This window comes from Euwallacea fornicatus, chromosome 10 (assembly GCF_040115645.1).
Source record: "Euwallacea fornicatus isolate EFF26 chromosome 10, ASM4011564v1, whole genome shotgun sequence".
Taxonomy (NCBI): Eukaryota; Metazoa; Arthropoda; class Insecta; order Coleoptera; family Curculionidae; genus Euwallacea; species Euwallacea fornicatus.
Window position 1 is genome coordinate 1,093,381 of NC_089550.1, and position 23,285 is coordinate 1,116,665.

The following is a 23,285-nucleotide window of genomic DNA, read 5'->3' on the forward strand; positions in this document are numbered from 1 at the left end:
TATATGAATGAAAGAATTTTGACAAATAATTGATACTTTAGACGAACAACCAGAGTAAACGAAATTTTGTATGATGTAGATAATGTACATAATACACTGTAGTTAAGATACAGGTTGTCCCAAAATAAGTTGGTTGAAAAATCCTTCGAAATACAGGATGTCAGAAAAATTAACTTTGGCGTTTTTGGGAAATAACTGTAGTGGCGAGTAAAAATATTCAATTTTCAGGCACGAATGTTCAAGTCTAATTGTTTTAAAATTTTAAATAGTAACTGTTGATAAAGTTGTGTAAATGTTACCAAAACTAGGGAGTATTGCTACATAGCGCATATAGCTTACTGCCGCACTTTCATAACCTCTAAAAAAAATAGAAAAATTTCAATTTGTTTATATTGAAAATTTAATTTTGCGTTTCTATTTATATAAGAATATTTTTAAAAATCCTTAAGCTAAAATTATCTGCGTTCAGGTGCAAAACATTGTAAATAACCATTTGCAATTTAACAGTCCCTGAGACCGTTATTTCAATTGCAAGTTTATTTCCGTCTCAGTTGAGGTCCAAATTTCAAAAGAAAAATGAATAACACTTCTCCTAAAAGTAACATTACTCAATTAAGTGTTACTGATCCCATAGATCTGAGGGAAATTATATTGAATACCCAGGAACCTTTACGAGTGAAGGATCAAATAAAATGTGATTTAATATCTTGGACCCTCGACAAATGGAATGAAGAACTGGGAAGTGAGCAATTGCAATTTCGGTGTGGTAAAAATTTATATACAAAGGTTTGTTGAAGTATTCAAAATTTGTACAGTTTCCTCAATTTAAATTTTAAAACATACATTACACACATTATAAAGTTTTAACTTAAAAATTTGAAATTTTAACAAGCTGATTTTTTTCTCAGTAATTCATGTAATACACTATCTCTGTATACAATATCTTTAAAATGTTAGGATCCCCAATGGGAGTCCACCTGTTCAACAAAACAAGCCACATTCGCAGATTTCTTAAAGCACATTCAAATGAAAAATCCTAACAGATGGTGGTACTTTGATTACAAATATCTCTGTCAATGGTTCACTGAAAAGACATCTTTAAAGTATGTAAGTCTGACTGACAATAAATCCATTCCTAGTTTAAAACAATGAGACACATTTTTAGAAAATTGATTGGTCTTCCTTAGGCTTTCCTGAGCTAAGCTCTAATGACACAACTATCTGGATAGGGTCAAAAGGTGCTCATACACCTTGCCATGTAGACACTTATGGATGTAACATTATATTACAAATATATGGAAGGTCAGCCCCAGATACAAATTTGAATAAAAGTTTTATTTATGGTTATTTAGGAAACAATGGTTTTTATTTGCCCCTGAGCAAAACCTAAAACCCACAAGAATTCCTTTTGAGGAGTCGAGTATTTATTCAAAACTAAACTTTTTCAGCCCTAACGAAGAAAACTTCAAAGGTATATTATTATCAGAGCTATAAATACTGCAAATTCAATAAACAATAGCAGTCAATTCCAGGGATTAGTCACTGTCATAAAGTTGTTCTTAGTCCTGGGGAAGTGCTGATAGTACCCAACAAATGGTGGCATTATGTGGAAAATTTGGATACTGCTATATCCATAAATGCATGGATTCCCTTGGTATTTTTTATAGTTATAATAGAAAAAATGCTATTACCATTGTATTCCAGCCTCAAGATGAGTATGAGAGAATTAAAGAAGGCGTGGCAGCGATATTTACAGGAAAAATGGTGCAAAACAATACCGCACTTCAAAAAATAATTTTAAATCCCAATATGGCAACAGTATGTATTCTAATAATGTTGCATTTCTGAGCTAAAAATGTGAACATTTTCAGGAAATGATTCGTTCTGAAGATGCATTAAAAATAATAGCTTTATCTACCGAAAAATACAAACCCAAAAACAAGTTCAGTCGAACTGAAGTTGAAAAGATAAAGTTGAAGATGGAAACCAAAGACGTAGATTCCTTGATGTTTAAGTACAGCAATATTATAAAAATTCCAGTTTTAACTGAGGAAGAATTTAGAATTTCCTTGGCTGAACAAGCTGCTAGATTCAAGCATATAGGGCAAAGGGGTCAGCAGAAAACTAACGACACAGAAAATAAAAATTTGATTGATTTTTTGGAGGTTGTGACCGATGATGAGGTGTTGGATTTAATAGCCCGAAAGCTTGTTGAGAAAATTTAGATTTAAGTTTTGTTGAATAATTTTAATAAAGTTTTTTTGCACGGTTTGAAATTTCACTGTACTCACTGGTCATTGCTGATCCTTACGGGTTTTTTTTTGCAATTTACAGGTATGGATCTGAAAAAAATTAAAATATCCGCTGGTTTATGTTTAAAATCAAAGAACTTGTGTCAATTTCGTATAAATTGGAAGTTGCAATATTTTAAGTCATTTTCGGTGATTAGTATACAATACACTAATTAATTTATTAAATGAAGAAACTACTTAAATAATATCAAAACAAGAGCATTTTTGCAAATCTTTCTCTTCCTCTGTTTTTCTTTTACAGGAAACGTCTTTAAGACATTTTTCAACTGTTGCTATCCTTGAAATGGTTCCTTCAATATTCAATGAAGGCATTTTAACTCTAAGAATTCTGCATTTACAAAGTTGGCAATACTGGCCCCCCTCTCCCGTTAGCTACTAGCAGATTGCTATATTATTGAATAACACCAAGAGGTACATTCCTGTTTTTTTGGGAAAAATTCATTTCCTCAAAAATAATTTCCAATAAAGATCATTTTTTTATTGCAACCTTAAAAATATGAAATGCTATTTGTAAAAAAACTGCTTTAATTTCATATAATCAGTATTTACAGTGCCTATAAAAGAACATGTGCATTACTATAAATAATTAAGCAAACTAACAAAAACACCTTATGTAGTTTATTGCACTAGGTCAAATACTAATACTTTAGTAGTCAGTTACGGAAGTAGGCACCAATTGTATTAAATATTTAGCGTATGGTAATTTTTTTTTTAACTTAAAATTATTCTAAGCGCATTTACACCTTAAAATTCAAATAGTTTGTGCTTGGGAAGTAATTTATTGGAAAACTGAGAGTAACAGTAAACAGTGGTTTCGTCGCACACTTAAACTTTTCATTTAGCTTTCAATATTCAACGGTTAGATGAAATAAATTTTATCAGAAAAAAAATTATTGGTGGGTTTTTCATAAAGGCTTTTCCATATATTTTCGTCAATGAATAACTTAGGCTTATCTATTTATTTCTTCTAAGCAGAATAAATGTATAAAAACGTTCATTTTTCACCATTTGATTACTGATTAAAAATCCCGTGATGTCAATGGTATTGTTTCCTGTGAACTGTGAACATTTTTTCATCTCAGTTTCCCTTTAATTTCATAGATACATTATCGCTAGGCACGTTTAATTTACCATTTTTAATTTTTATATTAATCTCTACTTTATATATACACAAGTCGTAAAAGTTAAGTATAGTGAAAATCAGCATCTAAATTTAAACCATCAAACATTTTGCGAATTGTATATTCTCCATGTGCCCTTCACAGTCGAAAGAGTCATGTCATGGTTTTCAATGTGTAGTCATAAAAAGTTGAACAAGGTCAACAAAATATTTCTTACAAGGTGAGTTACCAAACGGAGATAAGTAAATCCCTCCGTTTTCTGAAAAGTAGTAGAATTGAACTAGTACAAGTGTTACAGAAAGCCACAATTTTTATTTGAACTTTATTTCCACCACCTTGGAGGGAACTTTCTATAGACCTTAATCAGCTTGTGATAGAGATTAAATCTTCCGAAAAAAGTATATAACTGTTTAAACTGAGAAACAGATTTTTCACATCTTTAACTTTTCTCAAGGTATATAGATTGTGCATTATCTAATTAAATCTATCGGTCAATATACGTTAAACTAGGAACTAATTTTTGCTACCAAGAACCAAAAAAACGTGAAAAAGGATGTTTTAGATGTTAAACTTAAATAAATTAATAATAAAAGATAAATTAGAGGATGGACTCTAGCTACGAAGAATTCGGTCAAAAACGCGTTGTCATTTTTTCGAAAAAGACTGTTTAATGTAAACATTTTTCAACCGAACACTTCGTGTTATTAGTCATAAAACTAGTTCGAAAAAAGATCAAATTCTAGACTATTTCATTGCAAATTATTTAGGAATTTGACCCTTAAACGAAGCTATTATCACATAATCACAACATTTTCTGGCGGGACCAGAAAAAAACCAAAAATAAAACGTATTTTCCAGGTTGGACGAAATCTTCTTACCTAATAAGTTATCACAAACCTGCTTGTGTGTGAAACATCAGGCGAAATTAAACTTTTCGTCTTAAAAATATAAAATTTTGAGACAGCAGGCTTCAGATTTGCGACTTAAATTTCGTATATGCTAAACTTGTGAAAATCTCATTAAAAATAAGAAGTTTTTATATATACTTGCAATTGTTTTAGTAAAAAAAAGACAACAAAAACAGATAAAACAAAAAGACAGAATAAATAAAATCTTACTTGCTCAGAGAGTAATAACTAATCTCACTTAGAGGCGTTTTAAATGTAAAACGCTTTCATTTCCATAGGACACAAACTTACATCTTCCGCAATGTCTAGCTGTCGTTCCGTTTTCAGGAAGGATAAAGTCGCTTTGTACAACGTGTTACTTTGTTTATTCGGGAACAATTGACGCAGATTTACCTAAGAAAATATAGAAAAACTTACCTTAAATCTTATAATGAAAAAATATAAGTGCAGCTGCTGGAAAATTAGATTTCGTGAGCTTAAAAATCATGTTTGGCATTGTATTTACTGATTTAAGTTGATTTCAAACTTCGTTCTATTTGCAAAAATGTTGGTATCCCAACTTACCTTGCCTTCGCTCAACGGAAACTGCTTCACCAACACCTTATCTAGAAAACAAGTGTCCAAATACTGCCTTCCGAGAACCAACCCTGTGTGATACGCCGCTTTAATGAATACGTTGGTTTTGAAAGTCGGAATGGAAATATCCACTCCCAAGTTAAACTCTGGAGCATAAACTTCCGCCTTGTTTTCCTCTTCATCCTGTGTTTTAATTAGTTTTATCAGAGGATTTAAAAGAGTTTCCGAAGAAACGCCGGTTGAAACTGTAGGAAAACCTGCGGGATGATCATGAAGGGTGCCCTGGAATTATCTATTTTTAGGTTCTGTGTCGTCTCGAAAACGGGGAAAAAATTGATAATACTAACATTATAAAAGGCCTTAAATTTGAACTGAATCCGAACATACAATCCTTGGCTGAAGTAATAAATACTAAAATTACGTGGTAGTTTTTTGGTTCAAATTTCACAATTTAAAAAATGCTATTACCGTAGTATTCTGTCCAACGTTAAACTTCAGCGTCTTAGAAATTTTGACGAACAATTCCCTCCCAATTTTAAAACCGAAAACTCACCTGACAATTCGCATTTCGCTTCTCGACTAATATTCGGAACACGTGTTTAGTGGGATGATTATCGAGAACCCCCTGCCCCATTCCGAGATTATCGTCCTGATTCAACCTTCTGTCTAACATAACCTCGAGCTTACCACTGCTCAATGAACTGCAACCTAAGGGAGAACTTGTTACTATCGATAAACGCGTATTCTTATCCTCTATGTAAGCTTTGGTGGGTATCGGGTAGTAGTTAGCTTGAAGAGGAAGTTTCTTGAAACGCTGCCGTTTGACGACCTACAAGAAGAATATTCAAGCGTTTCCTCCCATTAAAGATGAGAATTATCTACTTGAAAGCCATTAGCGTCGGTGAAAAATACATCTTTATTGTCAATGTTGGTAGCTAGTCTCATGACCAACTCAAAATTGTGAGTTTTCTGTATGTCGACGACGTTTTGAACTTCGAGACCTAGACCGTCTGCCCCTAGAAAAGCATTTTTCATTTATTCATTGATAATTACGAAATTAACTGTATTGAAGTGGAACATGTTAGAACGATTTAAAGAGCCATCGCCTTTGTCAAAATAGTCATTTTGAATTAATTTCCTAAAACTGTAGTTATACCCATTTAATCAATTTTCTAACTCTGCTGATAACAAAAATTCCTTCACTAATCATCGAAAAAGCTGATTCTGTATATAAACAATACCAATATCGACTAAACCCCAACAATAACAACATTACTAATTAACCGGAAACTCTACCTAAACTAAAATATTTTTTAACAAGCTAGGTATGCAGAGCTTCGCCCTTAAGGTCATACACTGAAACCTCCTTGCTTGAATATGTAAACATGACTTATCGCTAGCAAATAATCCACGCAACGTTGATTTGAAAACAGTCAGTACAGATTTACCTGTAACAGATTACAGTAGTGGCGTGCTTTATTGAATTAACTAAGAGAGAATAAAGCAACGAGGGAAAAAAAAGATTGATCCTCCACGAATTTATGGAAGTTAGATAATACTGTTTTTGCAGGTAATATCGAATTATTTATAGCATGTTTAAGGTTAATATATAATATTTTGACGAATAAGTATTGTACTTTAGCATTTATCATAGAATTGGTTTAATCTTATCTTAAATACATAATCTGATAAAAGACCTTAGTCGGTTACCTATATTAACGAATATTTTTTGCTACCTAACTTGGTGGTTAAGAATAAAACAGAAAGTTGAATCCGCAGCTGATACTGTTTTGCCATGTTTGGAATTGAAAATATATGCAGAGTATGAGAGAAATTTCTCAGCCAATAACCTGGAGGTTAGATAGGGCAATAGTTCAATATAACTGATTGACCTTCGCAAACCCACTAAACTCAATTAATTTTTTTTTCTACGAGCGGATCATGTAGGAGAAACCGTTTAAATGCGTCGATTTGGTATATATAGTAAATTTCTGCATGTTGCAAATTATTACCTACATTGAAACTTACCTGGAGTATTATACAAAACGGCCTTATGTAATACATATGGAAGCTGGACTGTAACGGAAGATAGAACGGGCCCTTCAACCACGTTAACTATTGTATTTTCGATTTTAAGTTCAACTGCTTCACCATCTGGTAAAAACAAGTAGCCACCGCTCCTGTCCCCTGGTCTATTCGCCACTCCATATCTAGCACCGAGAGAAGGTAAACTTTCGATTCGTTTTAGTTATTGATACCGAATTGCGAAGGATAGGTATGGTATATTTATTTAAAGTTACGATGCATTAAAGCCCTCCCTAATATAAATTATCTAGATAATATCAGTTTGAAGAGTTTACCAAATAGCTTCATTTATTAAGGATAGATTAGATATTTCAAAGTCAGCTTCGAGCGACGTCTAAGCTCATAATGGTCTTGACTTTATGAAAAATTGGTAATATTGTTATAGCAAAACACGCGAAATCCTATGAACATATTCCTACAAATTCGGCCGTGTTTGTCGTCCTTTAACAGCATAAAAATCTTTAAGTTCCCAATGATGAATGCACAATAAATTGATCAAATACATCTCTTCTTGCACTTACTTGGCAAAATCCAAATGCACAGGTACAGGACTAGTGCCAGTCTTGATTGCTTTCAAAAGTCCGAATTTATTGAATGAGGCCACAACTCTAGCGTTTTGCAAAGTAAACTCTCCGGCTGTTTCTGACACCTCCGTCTTGAACCCTTTCGGAGACGTTACTTCGCCATACTGATTGTAGATCTTGATGTTGGCAAACACGGTTTCACTATTAAGAATAATGAATTTAAATTTGAAGCACCAAATTATCGAATATTAAATCACGAAGACTTCACATAAAATTGCGAAAATCGTAGATGTTTTAAGTAACGTTTTGATATATTATGAAAGCCAAAACACATACATGTATTACACCATATTCTTACCTCGGCTTGTTCTCTTCATAAACCGTGGTTATCGTATAACTAACAATTCCAAAAGCTGGAATATTGGCAATAAACGACAATTCGTATTTGCTCTGCGACATCGCAGATCCATATTCAAATATAGGAGACACTTGACAAGTTATCCTTTTACCGCGAAAGTCGAAAACCTGCCAACAGTATATCAAAAACCCATTTTTGCAGAGAAACTTGCCCTTACCTCGACAAATTGGGTGTTAATATTAAAAGTAACCACTTCATGCCTGGCGAACGCCAAAGAGTTGTAAATGACGATTTTCTTGGAGGGCAGATCAGGAAGGCCGATTGTAATTTGCAATTTTTCCGGTAAGCTATTATGAGCATGCCAGACATCTTCGAAATTGTAATAAGTCACGTCTTGCTCGTACGGTTCTTTTGATCCTGAACCCTCCAGGAGTATATTAGTACAAAGTTGTGTTACCCGCTGACAATTATGGATGGCTTGAAGCATCCTTCACAAAAAAGATATAAATTTCAGGCGAAACATTAAATCGATTTGATTGATAAATTTTGGAAGTTTAAAAACTAACCTTTTTCCATAATCCACAACTACATGGTCCTTGGCAGTTCCAGTAATACCGTCGTGATGTTGAAATAGGGCTAAGGCTTGTCTAGCGCTGACTAAAAGGTGCTCTAATCCGTTTGTTTTATCTATAATCCAGTCGGCTCCAGGTTTGGTGCTATGGTATGTCAGTGCATGAATGGTTTCTGCTGCCCTGAACAAAATTTTGCCAATTGAAATAAACTACTAAAGAAAAAGATCGATGCGACAAAAATTTTCTTACCGAATATAACTAAGCAGAACCCGATCCATCCGCTTGTAAAACGGTCTCGAAGTGTAATATCCGCTCCAATAGTGGTCATCCCTATCAGAATAGGTAAAAAAGTCGCCCGATAGACTAGGAAACTCATTTATTCTCTTCTCATGCCTCACTGCCCTGAAATAATCGGTAAGAGTTCCGAATTGGGCCTAAAAAAACTCCAATATTTCAACTCCGCAAATCTATCCAGTTGCAGGAAAACTAACTTGAACGTGCAAATTTAAGTTCTTGTTCATGTAATCAAACAATTTCTGATAGTTGTTGTATTGCACATCCCATTCTGTGGGGTGGTCGTATCTAAAATCATCTCCCAGGGGAGCTAAGACCACGTTGGTTTTAAATAGTTTCGACTTTTTCCTGTATTGGTCCAGCAGCAATTCCGCCCTGAAACGGGTACTTCAAGGATTCTGCAATTGAACAATCTAGCAACATTGCGTGTGACATTTTGATATTTTCTCTTGCCAAATTATTTACAACCTCTTTTTTTTAAATAATTGTTGTTACAATGTTGCCTTTGTAATCCCTTATACCTGGCAGCTACATTTTCATCCGTAATCGACACCGGTGGTACTTTCCATGGGCAATGCAACCCATGATGCGGCAACCTCTTAAAATCAAACTGGCAACATATCTTTGGATCGGGTCCGCAAGTATGAGGCACATCGTACCCGTAAAATGGCATCATGTGACAGAACATATCACTACTACCCGTATCATCTAGAAAACAAAAAACGTCCATAAACCCCCAAAAACGTAATACGATTCATATAATTAACTATAAAAAAGATAGATAATGCCAATAATATATGGGTGTTTTGAATAAACAAATATGCCTTTTTGCGTCAACAACCTGCTTATATCATGCTGGCTCTCTATAGTGGAGTTAGTTTCATGCTAATAAACAGCACAATAAATGTTGTTATTTAAAAATGTAACCTATTCTTTTTAGCGCTCATTATATGCAACTAAATAGATACAAAAAGTACAAAGGGTTTGGTTAATCGTCGACCAATTCTGATCGTTCCACTACCAATCAAAAGAATTTATCGGTCAAAATAGAGGTAAGCCTGGCAATGTGCCAGGTTCAATTCAAATTTATTTAACTGCGGAAGCTTCCATGCTTATATGATTATTTAGGTCCACGATAATCCAACCAGCTAAAATATTACTCTGATATTTCATACGATTGGTTGAGACACATTTAGAAAATTTGTTATTTAATATTTTATGGTATCGTTAAACTGACGTTCACACACCCCAAAGTTGTCTCCACCTAAACTCCAATTGTTTATTGCGAGCGAACTCTTTTTTGATCGAATAGTGAACCCTCTGTATAAGCATGTTCTGCAAGCCACTGTTTTTTAATATTGCGGGCTGCATCAGGCCTAAACCGAAAGGGTCGATGGACCAGTGGCTCACGGGAGTGTAGTTAAGGTGTTGTTTGAGCCATTGATGGCCTTCAGAGAGTTGGTGAATGATGGAGATGTAATGAGAGTTAGCTTCGTCGTTCATCACCCAGCCGCCCGTCACTATTTCAAGTTGGTTGTTTCTGAGCAGCCTGAAATAGTTATTAAAACGTTTAATCGTGTAATAATAGAGTGATTTTCTATAACTAAATTATTATCCATGCATGTATAGGGTGTCCAATTTTAATCGTTTTCTGTCGACAGATCCCACGCATATTTATTTTGTTTTTTGAAAGATGCGCAATCTTTAAATACGAAATAAAATGATGAGTAATACATTGATTCGGAATAGACTGGAGCCATAAATATTCTAAACATTTGTAATCTGCCTTACTATTAAGAAGATAAAGTCCCATGCAAAATATTAAATATTAATTTTGGCTTCTTATCAAGTCATAAATAAATAAAGAATATTGCTCACAAATGCTATAGGTTCTCTATTTCCGTATTAACAGTTTTATCTCCCCAGTTTGTGTCAGAAATACAAATTACAGAAATATCTTCTATGGAAAAGCCAAATTATTGAAATTATGTAAACCAGGGCTATGACGATAATTTCCGTTGAAACAGGGTATAAACCAATGGCAAACCTATTTGTCTATTATATTTTTTCCAAGATAAAAAGAACTTTATTTGTCTATCAAAGTTCAATAATTTGTCTCTAATAAAGAGTAAACAACAAAATCACAAAGAATAAAACTCACTTTCTAACAATTTCTCTACTTTCTTCATTCAAATCCTCCCACCACATCGCGAAATACGATATTTCCGCCCAAATGAACTTCCTCCTAGGATCTTCCGGAAGTTTTTGCAACATATTATTCAAAATATGTTTAGTCTGCGTGGTATAGTACTCGTCCAAAGTCCTGATCCATCCGGGATCGTTGTGTGAATGCGGTACCACGAACACTTTCAGTTTGTTTTGCTTATTCCAGTCTTTTTCATCCACCTCTATCCGCCACCCCTGTTTCCACACTCCTCCATCCGGATTGTCAAACGTTAAGATTTTGTACACATCCAACATCTGGATGTCTGTCTTTGGTTTGTAATTTATTTGGAATGGACACGTAGAACTTAAAATGAATTTAATATAAAGACTGCTATATGGCTTTGATTAAATGACAGACCTATAGATCATTTCTGAGACATCTCTAATTGACTGCTCAGGTGGGGGAGCTATAGGCCTTCTTTGGGCTGAATTTGTACTTGAACTAAGCATATTTTGCATCGCAACTTTAATTTCAGCGACGGCATTGTGATGCTTGCTGAGGTCGTCCTCAAGTTGCTTTATTCGGTCCTCAAAATGCAACCACTGGTTCTGAAAATTCGCGCAATTATGGCCTTAATTATTATACAGGATGGTTAAGAATTGTGCGACACTATTTGAGGTGTGTATTCTCTAGTAAAAAAAAAAAGAAAAAAGTTCATATAAGCATGTATACGATTTTTATCGGTAGCAGAGTTACAGAGTAGTGTATTTTCTGAGAGCTAGATCTATAAAATCCTTTAGAAAAACTTTTTTGTACGGCACTGATTAATTTTAATATTTTTCTTAAGTTTTTTAATCTACTATCTAAATTGAATTTCTATTGATTTTTGGTTGAATTCTGTCTAGTTTCCTCAATTAATTAATATAAAAATTCAATAAGATCTGCGGACTCCTGCTAATTTTTTCTTAACATTTAACACCCTGTAATTCGGCTACCGATTGAAATCGGAGATATTTTCATATGAACTTTTTTCTTTATTTTGTTCTAGACAATACATACTGAAACGTCCTTTTTTTTATGTGTAATCGAATCAAAACTTGTCTTTAAAGTCCTATAGTCCAACATATTACATAAAAATGGCATGTCTCAAATACCTTTAATTATTGCTAAATATCAGTTTTAGTATTAGAAAGTTTTTTTTTCTATAATTGCAAGAGCAATGCATTGGTATCGGCTCAAATACCTTATTGAAAAATCCTCAGTTTTGATACATTTTCATTTCCAACAGGTTACGTGTGCAGCAATAAGAAAATAATCTTATATTGATTTATACAAACAGTAATTTTAATAAATATAAAACCAGTTGATAATGACAAGTACGTACTGATATATGTTTCTTGAAGTTAAACATTTGAGTATTCAAGTATATAACTGCATGTTTATTAAAGTTTGAATACATAATCAATCTTTATTTTATAAGTAATAACACTTATTTAGGTATGGTTATGTGTTTATGTGTAACCTACAGTTTCTGTTACTCGGCAAATATATATCAACCAAGATAAAATTAAGTAAATATCAATATTTTTAATATTATTTAATGTAAATTTTCCAATAACTAAATGTTTAAAACAAAAAAAATAAAAATAGAATTTTACTTAGGAAATATTTATTTAATTGTTAAAATAGAGATTAAGGATCTACATCTAAACCTATATAGTGTGTCCATTACGAGTATGTCTTGTAGATTAATTGGGAAAAATGTGGCAAAATTTAGGGAATACTAGAATGGAGAAAACAATTTATTAAAAAAAAAAAATCGAAATCTCCAACTTTTATTTAATTTTTTCTCTATCTCATAGTAACAAATAATAGGACATTAAAAAACCTTTTTTGAACTTAACTTTAACACGACAGAACAGAATTAAATTATATTTCAAAAAATTCTCTTCTAATGTTAATTTCAGTACATGGCAGATGTGTAATACATCTAGGTCACCTATCAAATCCAATGTTAAAAAATGCTCCTTAGAGAACATGCTAGCAAGAGCACCAGTTAACTGCATTATTAGATGTGTTTTGTGCATTGTTATATGTATTTTCCTACCCCATCTGGTTTTACATGGTCATAACAATGTTTTTTAATATGTTTTTTGTTTTAAACTTATATTATTAACAGTAAAAATTATTCTGAGATTGATTTGTGGGTAAATCTAAATATTGTTAATTTTCTTTTTGGCGTTTTCTTGTGTGAATTTTTAAATCAATTGTAGACATCAAGACTGTCTTTTTAAAACTGTTAATGACACTAAAACTCCTGTTGTGTATCGAGTAAATATAGATTTAAGATTATTATTATAGAAGTCAATGCTTTTAAAACGTCGCCACACAAAAAAGAATGTTTTCAATGCTCATATTATTAATTGCTTATAAAGGTGCTATTCATGCATATTTTCCTTAAAGGTAAAGCATTTGACACTGGAGAAAATAAGGCAAAAAGGAGGCTGACAATCAAAAAACTTTCTTTTCTAAAGCATTGTAGTGTGCTTGTATAATTTTTTCCTTATTATACATTGTCACATGTGATTAGGTTTCTCTCAGATTGGGTTTTTTATTAGCAAAATTACCGTAATATTTTGTAGGTGGGTATTACCTTACTATTTGTACTGTTAAAAATGTTATGAGATTGTGGGTAATTTTTACCCATTTAGAGAAAAACCCATTTGTTGATTAAAACAAAACTACAGGGCAATTAAGCTAAAGCTACTTTTTGCCAAGAAAACAGTGTTGCAATTAAATTTTACTTGCTCTATTCCTCCTAACATTTATGCTTTTAAGAAAATACTGAGCAATTATTGTACTTACATCTTTGTAGTCCTCCTTGATGCCGCCTTTGCTTATTGATAGAGTTAAATCTCTTGTGGAATAAATAGTAAAAACTATGAGTAAAAGTATAAAGGAACCAAAAAAAATTACTGCTTTCTTTAATCTCATTTTGGCAAACATTTATAATGCACTTGTTAGGCCTGAAGAACTCCAAGTGAAGTGTAACAGATCAAATTGAACCTGAATATAAAATAACTTAAATAAACATTGTATATCTACTATGGCAACTGCTTAATTATCAGTAATCAAAAATTTACTGAAACATTGGATATATGTATTATTGTAATCAGTGTGTAATCTTTCAATACCAGGAAAACTTTAGATAATTTTTTATTTGATTTCAGATTGTTTAATTGTTTACTTTTTTTATTTAGAATTTTACACTTAAAGTGCTGACTTTAATTTTCTAATTTATTCCATAACTTTCTTATATTTCTTAATTTAATTTCATTATTATTTTGGTTTTCGACGACGTTTAAATGTCAACTTTTGATGTATAAAAGACAAGGGACTTTCGCCATTTCACCACTCTATTTGTGTAACGAAACAATAGAATAGAGTAGTGCAATACAATATCGTTACATTCGCTTCTAAGTCTGCACTCCTTCTATATAACAGAGATTGATTCAGAATTCAAGTAGCGAAAACTATATGGTATACGGTATCCTTTCACAAGTAGGGGCAAAAAAAGTTTACCTAAATATGGGTTAGACATTTTTTAAAAATTAAAAAAATTTTAAAATTCAGATTTGTTTTGTTTCTCCATTAGTCTTGTATATCTACTCTTTCCTGAGAGAAATAAAGATAGACGTAGAGGGGGGGTGATGTGAGGGAGGGAGGGGAGAGAGAGAGAGAGAGAGAGAGAGAGAGAGAGAGAGAGAAAGAGAGAGAGAGAGAGAGAAAGAGAGAGAGAGAGAGAGAGAGAAAGAGAGAGAGAGAGAGAAAGAGAGAGATAGCTCTCAAGCTAATTTCAACTAGTTCATAGTCTCGCATATAAAAACGAAATCTAGTCCGTAACACTACACCAAATTCAACTTTACGAATAGAAATTAGACCTCCGAGCTGCGTTCTAAATGCAACGTCGATATTCAGTGCTGGCACCGAAACCTAATATATTGTGAACTTTAGACATTCGGTTTTAACACTTAAACGCACAGTTCTGAGGAAGTTATAACCTGAGAGTGAACGATTGAAGTAGTGTTTTTTCTCCGTGTATGCTATTTTAGTAATGCTTCGACACTAAGAATGTGTCTTTTCTTTTAGTGTACCGGACGACGTGTATTGAAAATACCTATTTCTTGGAGATATATGTCATACGTCAGTCCGAGTCAAAAGTAAGGTTATGATTTGTTGACACTTCCCAGCTCATTTCCTCATTTTCTCGAAGGCGTTGGTTGTTTTGTGATTCTTGGTTCAATTTTCCAAGCTCGAATTTTGTTTTTTTGTATATAACTTTTTAAGGTAAGTTTTTTAGTCCCTTCTATGTTTGATAATAATTTAACATATCATTATTTTATTTTCAGATCATGGGTGTACAGGTGCAAACTCTTTCTCCTGGAGACGGTGAGTTTGGTGTTTTGGCACGCGACAACATCCTTTAAAATTGACTATTAAGTTTAATCTTTTTTTTTTATCAGACAATTTTCTTCACAAATCCCCAGCTTTATTATTATTAATTTCCCTATTGAAAATCCTTTTCCGTTACGTTGAAAGTCCGCAGTAATATTTTCCAAAGGCAATTTAAAAATCAATAAACATTCAGCTTTAGCGCTGCCGGACCTCGACCTTGAAATAATTCTCTGGGAAGTTTTTTTTACATTAATTTTAGCAATTAATACTTTGATAAATAATTTTTTCCTGTAAAGTTAATATTTCTTTATATAGCAATGCTACAGACAAATTAGTTAAAATTATAACAGGTTCCACCTTTCCCAAAAATGGGCAAACTGTAGTGGTCCATTACACTGGTACCTTGGAAAATGGAACCAAGTTTGATTCGTCTCGTGATCGAGGAGTGCCTTTCAAGTTCCATATTGGCAAAGGGGAAGTTATTAAAGGATGGGATGAGGGAGTTGCTCAGGTCAGTATATTATAACACAGCCCTTCTTTTTACATTTAATGTTCTTTTACTGTAATTGTACAGGGCATTCCCCAAATATATGACATACATTCAAGATTTATAATACATTAAAAAATAAAAATGAATAAATTGCACTTGAAATTCTTCATATATCATTCTATGTGAAAAATTGTATTTTTCAGCATATTTCAAATTATTTTTTGTGCCAAAAATTAAGTAATTGTGGAATTGTGGATGAGAGTATGTACAGTTTTTTTTATCTTATTTTGATTTGAGAATAACCTCATAAATTAGTATCATGTATTTTGGGGTATATCATGTATGCCTACATTATTTATGATATTTATGATGATAACTTATCCTTGCGCTCTTATTGCAGTCCTTTACTTACCTACTTTTTGGGCTGTAACAAGCTGACAAGTGGCTCTTTCTGATAGAACTTTCAATAAATATTTGATACACTTACAAGTTAAGTTTTGGACTTAAAACATATTAAAATTTCAGTTGAGTGTGGGCCAGCGAGCAAAGCTCATCTGTTCCCCAGACTATGCTTATGGTTCAAGAGGTCATCCCGGCATCATCCCACCAAATGCCACCTTGATTTTTGATGTGGAACTACTTGAAATCCAGTAAATGACATTTAAATTAATTTTTGTATTTAAGTTTGAAGTTGTTCAACACTAAAACAATTAAATAGGTTTTGTGGATTGATTTTTTTCTATTTGTCATGTTATAAGGTTTAGAGCAGTGTAACTATTATAACTTATTAAATTAATTTGACAATATGCAGTGTTAGGCTTTATTTTTGTGAACAAGTAGATTTGGTCTGAAATAAAGTTGAGTGAATAGATTGTGGGTTTATGTTTGTATTGTATTGATTTCTATGCACTTTGGTGGATGGACTAGGTTTGATGATGCATAGGCTTAATGGAGTCAAGATCAATCAAGAGCATGATCGTATATTAGGATGAAAAATGTATAAGGACTAATACGGCATATATTTGGACTGGTACTTGGACATGTACCATGTGACTATTGACGTGGTTTTAATAAAAGTAGCAACGATTTTTGTATAAAATTTCTGCCCAACTTAATTTACATTCAGCAAGCCCAAGGCTTTTGCGTCAATAGATTTCTTTTGATTTAAAACATTCATAGTTGAGGATGTTTGTACCATACCTCTTGTCTACTCCATATTTAGGGACAGTCGCGTTTCCGAATTTGAAGACAACCAAAAATAAAACGACCAACATTGGTATAGGTATATGTGTATATTGAACTAACTATTTTTGTCAAAATTTAATTTCCAAGATAAACTTTGAAAAATTCTTCAACCACTTTACACAAAATAAGACTTACACAACTATGAACCATTTAGCAATAAAAATAAATATTTAGTACATCTATCTAAGAACGAGTTAAAAAAAAAACACCAAACCTAGGCGTTAGAATATCACAAGGAATTGCTTTGAAATTATTGATAAATGCGTTAATGAGGAGTCGCAACTATTCAAAAAAATAGTTTAAGAGTGAATTTAAATTAGTGTTATAACATTTTATAGAAGTATTATTAAACCTATAAACCTATTAAATAATATTGTTTTCTATTACTTCATATCACCTAATAATAAAAGAGTTCTGGAAAGTTTTGTTCGTAAGTCGGTAGCTTCTTGGACTCCTCTGAGGAAGTATTTCTTTCGCTTTCGCTCAGTGATTTGAAAATTTCATTTAACTTATTTTGCAATATGTCGTGCTAAAACACTTGAAACTATACACAAATCTAATTTGTATGTTGAGATTTACCTTAGGCTGCGTTCGTCTAATCAACTCCGAAAACGTCGCAGTTCTAAAGGTATGACTTATTTGTTTCCTTCTCTCCGCCTCCGCTTCTTTTCGAATTTCCGGGGGTTCCGTCAAGACTTTTTTCATACTCTCAAAGGTCAAATCCTCTTCTGGCAATTTCTGCACAAAGAAAATGAAAAACTGTAAGCAAAATGTGATTCATTGAGAAATAATACCCACCCTACTGGCTCCTGGTGAGCTGGCAGCGCTGTCCACCTCGTGCACTGAAGGAATTTCCATAATACTGCCCCGTGCTCCAGTTTCCATCCAGCTGTGTCGTTGACTTCCCGCTAATACGCCTTATAAAATTGCAATGATTAAAATGAATCGATAAATAATGTAAATTTTGTGCTAAATACCTGGCCCTCCAGCACCATAAGGCGATGTCTGAGTTAAACGTGATGAGTCTATCCCGGAGCTTTTTAAGTAATCGCACACCGCCATCTAAAATAATCATATAAGTAAAATGTGGTTCAATTTTGTGATGTTATTTTTGGCAGAATTGGTATATTTTACTGTTTTTTTTTGTCATTAAAAAATTTGCACCCAGAAAGTGTTTACTATTTTTGTCCGAGCGGGAAGATAAAATATCACATTTATTTACCTGATCCACTAATAAATGCGGCATCTTATTTATTGATTCGCAATTAGCCGGATAATGTGACAAGATCTCTGGCAGACAATGCGGAGCCTCTTCTCTCCTAGCTTCAATTATCCGATTACCATAATCGAACAATTGCTGGATATTGACAACGTCGGCTATCAGCACCAGCAAACTCACTACTAGCGTGTGCAAGTTGAATTTTTGGGCATTGGTGAGCGATGTTGACGTTAGAGCTAAATTTTGAATACTAAAGAAAGAAAAAAAGTAAATAAAATACCAAACAAAAGTTTTCATAAAAAGTTTGGTAGTCGCTTTTCATAATCAAATAACTTGAACAGGTGTTTGAGAAAATAATTTATTTTTACGAAATAAGCCAGAATTCTTACCCAAGCAACAATTGCAATAAGTCAATTGCAGTCTCAGTACTAGCCAATTCCACACAAAGTAGAGCTAAAGTAGTGTAAACAGCTTCTATATTGTCAGAGGTATTTGAGTCCATTTGCAGGCTTGTGTACAACGCGTCATATATTATCGGTCCGTGTTTGTTGATGAAGATCAAATCCGGCCGGGAAGACTTTTCGATATTCAGGTCCAAATCAATTACATTTAGGCTACAAATGTGTTCAATATTTCAAAACACTTTTTGATAAATTATTATAATACTTACGTAGGTTTGTTTAGTTTGTCTAAATTACAATGCCTATCCATGAGGGTGTGGAATATTTTCTGAACCAAAAGCCTCATTTCTGGATCAGGGGCCAGAGACATTCGAAGTAATGGTTCCAAAAAGGAAACGGGGAATGTTGTATTCAAGTGAATGGTCTGATATTTTGTACCAACCTAATAAAATAAATGAAGTTAGTAATATTTATTTAACTACAAATTAGATAGAAAGCTTAAAATTTGAATGTATATTCAAATCAAAAAAATAAAAAGAATTTTGGAATCATTTGGAGTAACCACAGAGAAAATCAATTTTCAAAGTATGCACTTACCTTCAGCAAACTTTTAAGCAAAATGCTTTGTAACATGTTATCTGCAGGTGTCTGAGCATCAACTAAGGGGAATGGGATCTTGCTCATAATAAACATCATGATTTCAATCTTCTGGTAATCAGGCAAATGATTAGCAAATTCTCCTAAAGCATTGATCAAAGCCTCTTGGTACTGTTTCTCTTCCATTTGGCTTGTCTCATTCTTCACTGAGTCCCTCAGATGGTTTAATAAAGAATTGATTATTTCCAAGACTGAAGGACCTAAAAGAAATATCATGAGTAAGATTTTTATATACATTAAAATTAATTTACTTACCAACACTTTCTCCTGCAGCAATGGCAATTATTTTAGATAAAACTTCAGCTATACTAGTCCTAATGGTAGGACTAGACTTTGCATTATCATCTAAATGTGCCATAAGAGTTTCCACAACAGTGTATGAATATTGAGCCTGAAATATATCATTAAATATTTTATAAATTTTACGTTATTTTATTTTATACCTGAATGGAAAACATAATTATTCTAAAAGTGTGTATGGCAAATTCATTAGGAACCCACAATTTGTGATTGTCAAAATGCCTAAAATTAATAATTTCCAAGTAAAAAAAAATTACACATTTGTGATTCATTATTACTTTAATACAGGCTTTAAAACTGCTTTGATATGCCCAAATGAAGCCCTGCCTACAAGCTCTCTTAAACAAGTTTCAGCTAGCATTGGAGGATTCACACTTTCCTCAGGATTTGAGTCTCCATTTGGGGTTTCCTTATGAAAACTTGACTCCTATTAAATGGAATTGTAAATCTTTTTAAATACAATAGAACTGAAATGATTCTCACTTGCATATTGAACAACAAACTGGGAACAATTTTGTCCATGTGGACAGGTTCCCATATGTTCTCCACTAAATCATCTGAAACTGTTTTTCGAACAACTGCTTGCAACCCTTTTATGCCAGCAGTTCTGATTTTGTCCCTTACTTCTTTGCAATCACCACTGTGACACATTACTGAAAATTTGCTAACAAAAAAATCATATCTCCTATGATAGGATGGGGTGTCTTCTTCAATATTTGCAAATTTAACAAACTAAAAATATGGAAACATGTTAAATTGCTTTTGGTTGATTTAAACATCTACTTAAAGCTTACAGACTGTGTGGCTAAAATCTGCAGATCAGGTTCCATGGACTCAAGTAGTTTTTGCACCATTTTAAGAAAGCTCTCAACAAATAGGTTCAAGGTGGGTGCATGGCAAGCCAGCAAGAGTTGATCCATGGCTTCCATTGCAATAATAACAAATCCATACCTCCTCCTATAAATATCCCTAGCAGCTCTTTGATATAAATATTCCCCGATCCTATCCAATTTTTCTGGCGAGCTGAGTGAGTAGAAAGTGAGTTTCTCCATGTTACTCTTAACCAACCCATCTTGAGGGTAAACTGGGAAGATACTATCAACTAACCGTTTGTATCGGGGTCTAAATGCACTGAAACAGCCACAACAACCTAAAAGACAATTCATGAATCGATTTAAAGCCATAGCAATCGGGGATCATGTTTAATTGGTACTGGGAGTATTGTAAAATTGATAGTAATGGATCTAATTGTTGGAACTAAATGGTTATTTAATATTGTTCGAGATAAAGAAGGTTATCAGTAAGTGGTGTTATATTACCGGTACACATGCTGAATTGATATGCGTAATTTGTTAATCGTAAAAATTGTGAATTAAAATTTAGTTTTAATTATTTTATCTAAATATGCTGAAGAATGCTTAAAAATTCACGATAAGTTTCCAATTGACGTTTATAACGTCAGATCACAGCTGATTTTGCAATTTGACAGAAAGTAATTAGGCGCTTTTATTTAACAGTTCACTGCTCCGACATTAGTAATGGAAATCTATAGAATCATTAGAGTATATTCGATTAATTTTATAATTTTCTCGTTTCCAAATTTCGAAATTAATATTATCTCAAATTAACAATCTAATAATTATATATTTGCCAATAAATATTAAATGTATAAGGCTATAATAGCATAATAATTATTTTGCATGTATGTTATTTAAATCACACTGGTAATAAGATTAAATTTGAGTTTCAAGATTATAGGACAATATTCAAAATAAAAATCCGCTGTGGCTTACAAGACAAACAAGATAATTCTGCTTCCTTTTCCTTTTAACCACGTTTTTGGAATATTTCTAAATTCAAAAAGACTGAAAATGATTCAAATTTGCATAGACTTAAGTATCTTTCTGCTAAGGAGTAAACTTTTCAACTATTTCCTTAACAATAAATAGTGAATGGTAAACTTAGTACAATCACATTCAATACATGCACTTTCGTAAGTGGTGCCACCCATCGATTGAAAGACGAAGTATTTAATAACAGAACCGAACACAAGCACCCCAGCACCATCTATCAGAACGCGCTTCTGACTAATTCCCTCCTAACTTTTCCCAGTATTTTACGTATGTTTTCAGTGTAAATTTAATCGAAATTTGATAATTTAATCAAAGGAGGAGACTAAGAAAGTTTCGTTGGTGAGTTTCTTTTTTAAGTGAGCCAAGAACAATAAAATATCTCCAAATGCCAGCAAACAAAAAGACTTACTAACTTGTTTTGTGAATGAGTGACGGAACCAAAAAGAAAATAAGTAAGATTATGAGTTTATGCGTAACGTTTTTGAAATTGTCACGTGCGTTTCTTTTGCAATTATTACAACGTTAAAGATTAAATATATCATCTGTTGTTTGTAAAAAGAGTTATAAGATGTAGGAAAAGGTATAGGCCGAACAAAATTTGAGTTTATAGAGCGGTTTGAAAAAGTGCATAAGAATCGAACATTTTTAATTTAAATGGAATCCCCTGTATATTTTTACATTTTCTGCATGCCTTATTATGAATTTCAAAACAATTTGGATCGGAAGTAACGACTATTACTTTCGTTATTGGGTTCCTTCTGTTATTGAATATTTGAAATATGAGCATCACATTTCAAACACTCAATATTTTGTATATACATCAAACTCTGTATAGGGTATGCTATAAGAAATAATATGAGCATTTGAAGGAAAATAAAAAAATGTGAAAATGTACAGGAGGTTCTATTGAAAATTAAAAATGCGAACCTTAGATCATTTATTTGAGCCACTGTGAGTACTTAAAATTAAACGCAGTCTTTATTTCTGCTCTCATCTCATAATACATGTATTTAATCTATTTTGTTCTCTATGATGTTTGGAGGTAATCGTTGACTTTTAAAATATCGGCCACCCACTGTTAAAAAATATGTTGGGACACTTTAGAAGTTCGCCTGTAATCTGGTGTACTTTATTGAATAATAGACTGATACTTACATCCTGGATCTGTGAAGTTCTGATAAAAAGTATCAAATATTTCGGCTACTTCACTGGGATCAAAACAGCACTTTATAAACGACATGATTTTTACACGTTCCTCACCGCACTATTTTCTGCCGCTGAACTATCAGGCTTTATACAATTGAGGCCACAACACACTTCTCCTTTGGATTATTTCAGAGTATGTAAGTACTTATGTAAAGTCGCAACTAACTTACTGCAACAAAAACTGGCTACCTTTACACTGAATAAAATACTACCTACTTATGTACTATCATGGCACATCTGTTGTAGCAAAAACAATTAATTATGGTGTATTAGCATTAATGATGCCAGTATAATGATGGGTCATCAGGCACGTTATTAGTTCATATAAAAAACATAGAAAATTATAATAACACAGCTCTATTGTTGCTTAAGTAGGATACCTAATTTAATTATCTATCCATATCGATTCCGTTTATATAACACCAAAAAAGCACAATTCCTTTATCAAAATGCATTAAATTATTATTGTCACATATTCCTGTAAGCTGTATGCGTCGAGAGGCGCATCTCTCAAGGGGAAACCGTACACTACTAACGAGTGT

The 23,285-nt window shown here is 32.9% G+C and overlaps 4 protein-coding genes across 5 annotated transcripts; 2 read left to right on the forward strand and 2 right to left on the reverse strand.

Moving 5' to 3' along the window:
• Window positions 1–64: 64 nt before the first annotated feature.
• HSPBAP1 (HSPB1 associated protein 1) lies at window positions 65–2,276 on the forward strand. Its single transcript, XM_066286226.1, has 7 exons — window positions 65–786; window positions 958–1,107; window positions 1,166–1,302; window positions 1,353–1,471; window positions 1,533–1,654; window positions 1,705–1,818; window positions 1,872–2,276. The coding sequence occupies exons 1-7, from the start codon at window positions 577–579 to the stop codon at window positions 2,223–2,225; spliced, it is 1,206 nt and encodes a 401-aa protein (XP_066142323.1). The 5' UTR covers window positions 65–576; the 3' UTR covers window positions 2,226–2,276.
• Window positions 2,277–2,819: 543 nt separating this feature from the next.
• On the reverse strand, window positions 2,820–14,272 carry alpha-Man-IIa (alpha-mannosidase 2). Its single transcript, XM_066286988.1, has 16 exons — window positions 13,783–14,272; window positions 11,335–11,525; window positions 10,912–11,280; window positions 9,998–10,299; window positions 9,272–9,458; window positions 8,948–9,125; window positions 8,706–8,890; window positions 8,451–8,636; window positions 8,102–8,372; window positions 7,885–8,051; window positions 7,524–7,727; window positions 6,946–7,127; window positions 5,800–5,933; window positions 5,471–5,746; window positions 4,906–5,199; window positions 2,820–4,734 (listed from the first exon to the last, which is right to left on the reverse strand). The coding sequence occupies exons 1-16, from the start codon at window positions 13,921–13,923 to the stop codon at window positions 4,591–4,593; spliced, it is 3,411 nt and encodes a 1,136-aa protein (XP_066143085.1). The 5' UTR covers window positions 13,924–14,272; the 3' UTR covers window positions 2,820–4,590.
• Window positions 14,273–15,103: 831 nt separating this feature from the next.
• Fkbp12 (peptidyl-prolyl cis-trans isomerase Fkbp12) lies at window positions 15,104–16,734 on the forward strand. The gene is made up of 4 exons (XM_066286992.1): window positions 15,104–15,264; window positions 15,327–15,366; window positions 15,723–15,883; window positions 16,388–16,734. Exons 2-4 carry the CDS (start codon window positions 15,330–15,332, stop codon window positions 16,514–16,516), a joined length of 327 nt encoding a protein of 108 aa, XP_066143089.1. The 5' UTR covers window positions 15,104–15,264; window positions 15,327–15,329; the 3' UTR covers window positions 16,517–16,734.
• A 401-nt stretch (window positions 16,735–17,135) lies between these two features.
• stmA (Protein EFR3 homolog stmA) lies at window positions 17,136–22,973 on the reverse strand. 2 transcript variants are annotated; one of them, XM_066286989.1, is made up of 14 exons: window positions 22,693–22,973; window positions 20,479–20,834; window positions 20,168–20,416; window positions 19,963–20,111; window positions 19,828–19,906; window positions 19,640–19,775; window positions 19,325–19,584; window positions 18,997–19,169; window positions 18,716–18,940; window positions 18,330–18,576; window positions 18,085–18,169; window positions 17,906–18,024; window positions 17,687–17,845; window positions 17,136–17,636 (listed from the first exon to the last, which is right to left on the reverse strand). In XM_066286989.1, exons 1-14 carry the CDS (start codon window positions 22,775–22,777, stop codon window positions 17,505–17,507), a joined length of 2,454 nt encoding a protein of 817 aa, XP_066143086.1. In that variant the 5' UTR covers window positions 22,778–22,973; the 3' UTR covers window positions 17,136–17,504. The 2 variants fall into 2 exon arrangements, with proteins under 2 accessions (XP_066143086.1, XP_066143088.1); XM_066286991.1 differs by lacking the exon at window positions 22,693–22,973 and adding an exon at window positions 21,004–21,138.
• Window positions 22,974–23,285: the final 312 nt, after the last annotated feature.